Raw genomic sequence first — 6,823 nt, 5'->3', positions numbered from 1 at the left:
ATCTTCTCGAACTTTTGCATGTGGGATGGGTTCTGGCCAATGAAGATCCCTATTGTTTTAGGTAAAGATCGGTTAATAATTAGGGGATGAAATGGACCAATTATGGCCAAAAAATCCCAAATTTTTACAGGGAGATGTGGATAGGGCCAAAGAATAAGCATGCCTGTTTTGATCGATCAATATTTAGTGGGTCAAATGGACCCTGATTTTTGTGTGAAAAATTACAAAATTTGTATTGTATACCGTATATATTTACTCCTGAAGGACATGACCCAAAATGTTGATAGTTTATCGTAGATGAGTGGTTGACCTTTAAATGGATACAAACTATATTGTCGTATGGATGTGGGAGTTACACATAAATATTTACAGGTGGTTACGTATTCATATATTATTTAGTAACCCATTACCACACTAGAGGGCGGAAATATAGAGCTGATCGCTTTGAAATTTTCCATGAAGATCCAGGTATGGTCAAGCACAACGCGAACGGTGATGAACAGATAATAGTTTTGGGATAAAGTGGACCGAAAACTTAATTTTTTTTGTGTAATTTTGATTGATAGCCGAACTTCACAACACAAAGGGTGAAGGGAATATGAACAAGTAATTAGAAAGGCTGTACTGAATATTAGTAATATTTGTTTACCTCTAGTCCGTCAAGAGGGTGCAAATATCGCGAAATATTGCCCAGACTTTCGTGGAAGTTGTGTAGGGTATCGTATGGTCGGCCCCGTCCGACTATACTGCTCCGCTCACTGGTTTAACCTGTAGAACCGAGTATTTAGAGAAAACCTTTTATATTATATGTAACATAGTTTCTTGGAGTACGCTTATAACGAACACCGGTTATAACGAACATTCCTTATAGCGAACACATTTCCTGATGCGGAAGTTTTTAGTCAGCTTTTTCATACAAACCTTTACTCTTATAGCGAATTGCGGAAACATCGAACTTGTTTATATCGAACTATTTATACGGCCCCAACTCTTAGTTTTCTTTTATTTTAATTTTAACACTCAACGATACCTAATACACACAAGTGTTAATTTTTACTCTAACACTTTACTAAAAATGTCAGGATCATCTAAGAAAGAGAAAAGCATCTTAGTATTGTCAAAAAGGATACAAATACTGCCTATTTTGAAACTGAATATATTTTTTCTGTTTATCCTAGGTTTTGCCTTACCTTGGATATAACGAATTTCTTCTGTAACGAACTAATTTGTTTGGTCTCTACTACTTCGCTATAACCGTACTTTACTGTATATGTATATAAAGGACATGAGGTTATATGAACAATTTCCGTGAGGTATATTCAATATGTGGAGTCTTCTCAGAAAATAAATATTAGTCAATATTACTCCATGGTACACTTTTTTATATATTTTTGTTAGACAATACACATTGAAATATTTTAATACACTTTAAGTTTTAGAAAATAAATTAATAATTTATTATCTTTACTGAATTAGTAAACTTAAAAAAAAATAAAAAAACAATATTTTTTATATTTATAAAAGATTTAAAATTTTAGATGTTGTTGTTATTTTTTATTCTTCTTATCTATGTCAAACAAAATTCTCATTCAATTACAGTTTATTTTAGTTTTATTATGCACTTTCGTTTTCATCTCCATCTGCTTCTTAAAAAAAACCCAAAACAAAAACATGTTAAAAGGGATTTTTGTGTGTGCTCTGTGCATTTACATTGAAAACCACAGGAATCTATTTTCTCTATATAAAATGTATTTTGAAATTTTGTTAATAAAAACTATTTTTGAAAGTATCTTCATTATCGTTGTGAACATCATCATGGTTAGGATGATTGTTATCAAGGACAACGATATCATAGAACAGAAATTGCCAGAGAGAAAGACAGACAGAACAGAACAGAGAGATAGAAAACATTGTATAAAGTACCACTACACCACAATACTTGATTCATTTTCTATGATACACACACACACATACGATACATACAAACATGCTAACATCGATTTCAGGGTAATAAATGTGATTTTCAGTACAGTAATAGACATTTAAATAGGTACACTATTTATAAAGTCTTCTATGAATGCATGATATTTGAAGAGGCCTCTGTAGATGTAATAATCTAAACCATATTGAAGATTTTCTATAAATATTAAAATGCCCATTATCAGGAATAATTATGGAAACGTTATACCATATTTATGGGAATATATATAATAAAGGCCTGGGGTTAAGTTTTTCAAAAGGTATTTAAAAAATTGAGAATGTAAGCTTTTAAAAAGATTGTTTTAAAATCAAGGACATAAAAATGTTTTTGAAAAAGAATTGTTAACCCTTTGAGCCCCGATTTTTTCCGCTATCTTAGAACAATTTCTGTTCACAGATTTAATGCAAGTATCCTAAAGAGGAAATGCACAAAATTTGACATCGCTACATCCTTGCATTCGGGGGATACAGTACATTCTTTCGGAAAAAATAAAGTCCAATATCAAGAAAAATAAATACAAAATTGTCAAAAAATAATTTTAAATTATTCTCTATATTAATTTTTACAAGGATAAAAAAAATAATTCTGACGGCAGAATTCGTACAATTTGAATACGATGCGATTTAAATAATTTGGACTGTATACACAAATTAGTACTGTATACAAATTTATCTCTTCTCTATATTGAAAAGCTCATAACTTTATCAACATTTTGAATGTTTTTGATTTTTCTTTTGATACGTGTCGTCCATAGTCATCTGCTAGCGGCATATTAAATACAAGCTCTAAAACATTTTGTTGCCTGTAGGCAACATTGGGACACAAAGGGTTAAATAATAATAAAAATATATATAGCGACGGATTTTATACGGAGATTTCTCAATATTAGTGACTCAAAATTTATATAAATAAGATGTATTTATATTTCAAAAAAAAAGTCGGCCCGGCAAATTTGTTATACCCTCCACCATGAAGATGGCATTCAAAATATATAAAATTAATAGGGGTTATTATAGGACCTTCAATATACCGAAAAATACATGAGAACGAGATGATTACCTAATAGAGGAGCTAGGGTTTTATCAGGCTAAGTCGAAACGGGGATCAATATTGATTATTTTGGGTAGTGAAATCATGTTAGTAATGAGATGTGGGGGTACAATTATATTTGGGGCTACACTTAAACTTGGTTCAATATTAGAAATTTTTAGTACAAGGATGTTCTATACTCTGCGAACCCAAAATACTAATATACCCAAAATATGAATTTAAAGCCATATCGGTAGAAAAACATGTCCAAAATTCCCTAAATAACGAATTTTGGTGGCTACCTTGAAACTTCGGTCAATAATAATAATTTTTAGCACGGATATGTAATATACAATAAGAACTCAAAATACTAAATTACAGTCAAGTCGGTACTAAATCAACCATCAAATCTACATCAAAACTTGGACTGATATATGATATTTGCAATACCAGATATCCTATTAGTACTAGAAATGTCTGTGCGAAATTTCAGGGCTCTATCTTACTATTGCGATTTCTATTGTGATTTAACAGACGGATAGACAGACAAACGGACATTACTAAATCTACAGGAATGCTTTGTGAGGTGTCCGGTAAATATTTCGATTTATTGGAGGGTATTAAAAACTCAGGCCAATGCCAGGTTTTCAGAATTCGAGGCCTATGATGGGTCCATAACAAATATAAAATATCATGATTATGTTGATGTACATGTAAATGTTTTTAGACATGTAAATATGCCGTCATGTTCTGACTGACCGAACCATGTCAAAAGCTAGAGTCCAAAATTTTATTCAATATTGTATGTTACGTGGTGCGTAAATAATTCAGGCTTAGGTCCATGATTTTTTTGAAAATATCCACGACTATGTTAGGTGGATGAATAAACATATGAGAAATAGTTTAGATATATCTCCCATATTTCGTCCGATTTTAAACGATGCTCCAAACTTCCAATATTTGTCCCATTAAGAACAATTTTGCATAGAGCTAGATTCTAGGTCTAGATTCATATATGCAAAGTTTTGTTGAAATCGGTTCAGATTTATATATAGCTCCCATATATAGTTTTGTCCGATTTTATGCAAATAGAGCACCATACTGCCGAAATTTGTCCGATTGAGACAAAATTTTGCACAGAGTATTGAATTAGGCCAGATTGATGTACGCGAAGTTTTTTTTAAATCGGTTCAGATTTAGATATAGCTTTTTTGTAAATGGTGCACCATACTATAGATGTTTGTCCGATTGAGACAAAATTTTGCACAGAGTACTGAATTAAGTCTAAATTGATGCATGTCAAGTTTTGTATTGGATTTTGTGTCGAGATAAATTTTGGATAGCACACTGTGTCCATTTATATAGATCTTTTACATATTTTGCTCGATGATTGAAATTCGATTTTTCATAAATTTCAGACAGGTACCCAAAGTGGTGAAGAGTATCATATAGTAGGCACCGTCCGGATTTTGAACTTTCCTTACTTTTTTTTAACATACAAGCTTATGTTAGGTGGGTGAAAAAATATTTCTAAAAAATTCACGCCTGTGTTAGGTGAATGAACAATGCCATACGTTCCGCACTAATAAATAGTTGTTTTTTATAAAAACAACAAACTGGGATTCAGCTTGACTATTTTGCAAAAACAAAATGCAAATGGTATATGGATGAAAAAATATTTTTAAAAAATCCACGCCTATAGTTGGTGAATGAAAAAATATGGCATATAAAAAAATCTTTTAAAGAACTTCGCAGCTAGGTTGAGTCCTTAAAAAAATATTTTTCACAACTCCATGCCTATGTCGTCAAAAAATAAATAAAATAAATTTTAAATATCGTTTCACGAGATCCTCTATAGATAATATACATTTCAAGAAATCTTCTATAGATAGAATACCCTTTATAAAATCTACTTTATATAGAAACCCTAATATTATTTTCTATAGTTCTCTTTCGTGAGGAATTGTATGGACGTAGAACTTTTATGAGATCGTTTACATACATAAGACCCTCCTTGGGGTATTTTACGGATAGAAGAACATTGTTGAAATCTTCTGTAGATAAAATATGCTTTACGAGTCATTTATAGATAGAATAATATTCATGAGCTCTTCTACATATAGAAGACCCTTACTGAGGTCTTCAGCAGATAGAAGAACATTGATGAAGACTTTTATAGATAGGAAGTCCTTCATGATGTTTTCCACAAATAGAAAATTATTCATGAAGTATGTTCTAAATAGTAATAAGGTATACCGCAGATAAAGAAGTCTTGTACAGAACCTTCATGGTGTCTTCAAGAGATCCTTCTTAAGGGTTTCTGGAGATATTGTATCTATTCTATAGATAGAAGATCCTTCATGAATATTTCTAAAGATGGAAACCCGTCATATACATAGGAAAACCTCCTCAAGGTTTTCTGTAGAAATTATGACATAAGGTTTTCTATAAAAAGTAAAAACTTTATAAATTCTGCTCGATAGAGAAGACCCGTGCAGAAGTCTTCTAGAAAGGGAAGAACCTTCATAAGGTATTTATTAATAGATGAGCTATCCTTTAGTTGGTGTTCTAAACATTAAAGTTCCTTCATGAGATCCTTGATAACACAATTCTCTTCATGAGAACCTCATCATTAACGTTTTCCTATTTAAATTCCCACCACTGTACTGTATTCATTTGATAAATGTACTTAAAATATATGTATATATGTATAAAGTTTATATCCATGCATGTATTATATCATCATCTAACTATGTATATATAGGTATGTAGGTATATGTATGGATGGATGTTTATGTTTGCATGTCTCTAAAGGATTTTTGTATCCGTTTTGTAAACACTTTAGCTGTTGTTAGTTTTAGTTTATTTTGATTGCTGTTGTTGTTGTTGTTGGTGATGCTGCTGGTTGGTGGTAGCGGCTGCTTGTTGTTGTTACTGTTGCTATTATTATTGTTGCTGACATTTTTAGGAAATTGCACATGAATTACGTTTGCTACCCAAACTGCGTTCCTGTATTCGCTGCAAATGTTGCAATTGGGCTGCCGTTGGTGCATGGGCGGCTGCTGCACCACCATAGGCGGATGATGATGACGACGAGGCAGATGAGTGCGATTGCGGATGGTGGTGATGATGATGTGACGATGGATGGTTGTGGTGTGTCGGTGTACCCGCTCCATTATTGCCCACTTGTTGTGGTAACGATTGACGGCGTCGACGTAATGCTGGACTTAAATTGTACGTGATTTTTGCCTGTGATAATAGCTCTTTGAAGACCTATTGTTTTGGCGGTGAAAAAAAAAAAACGAAAAACAAAAGAGAGAGAAAGGATATTGAAAAAATGAAACGAGAACAACAGTTAGTTAGACATTCGCTGTCTTTTTGTTTATATTTTATATTTTGTTGTGAAATAACAATAATCTGTATTATGTTGATAATTTTGTTGTTGTAAATGTTATGGGCAATGTAGAGGGGGTTTTGGGTTCGGTACTTACTTGAGTGATATTTTCGTTCCTTGCCGCTGACACTTCAGCGAAACCATTTTCCCAGTCTACTGTTACAACCGATTCTGTGGTGGCATATTCAACCTGAAAAAAGGACAAATGGGGAAGAGGAGGATGGGTGAGAAATTGATTTATGATGTTTTACTAGGCGACATAATAAAGCTGTTATAGTTTAACACATTATAGCAATATTGCATATTTAGATTTATGTTTATGTTACATGTCATCACCAGGATGTATGTACATGTACATATTTTAAAATGTATAGGGGTTTTGAGGTAATTTAATAAAAATATTTATATAGGACTATTAA

At 32.3% G+C, this 6,823-nt stretch overlaps 1 protein-coding gene across 1 annotated transcript; it reads right to left on the bottom strand.

Moving 5' to 3' along the window:
- Positions 1-5,954: 5,954 nt before the first annotated feature.
- Positions 5,955-6,594, bottom strand: LOC133338609 (uncharacterized; the record flags this gene model as incomplete). The annotated part of the gene is made up of 2 exons (XM_061546774.1): positions 5,955-6,283; positions 6,502-6,594. Coding segments are annotated over 2 exons (402 nt in total), but the record flags the coding sequence as incomplete, so codon positions are not given.
- Positions 6,595-6,823: the final 229 nt, after the last annotated feature.

Source organism: Musca vetustissima, unplaced genomic scaffold (assembly GCF_032173495.1).
Source record: "Musca vetustissima isolate MV318-11 ecotype Yass unplaced genomic scaffold, APGP_CSIRO_Mvet_v1 utg961, whole genome shotgun sequence".
NCBI lineage: Eukaryota > Metazoa > Arthropoda > Insecta > Diptera > Muscidae > Musca > Musca vetustissima.
This window is presented reverse-complemented; position numbering and strand designations above follow the sequence as displayed.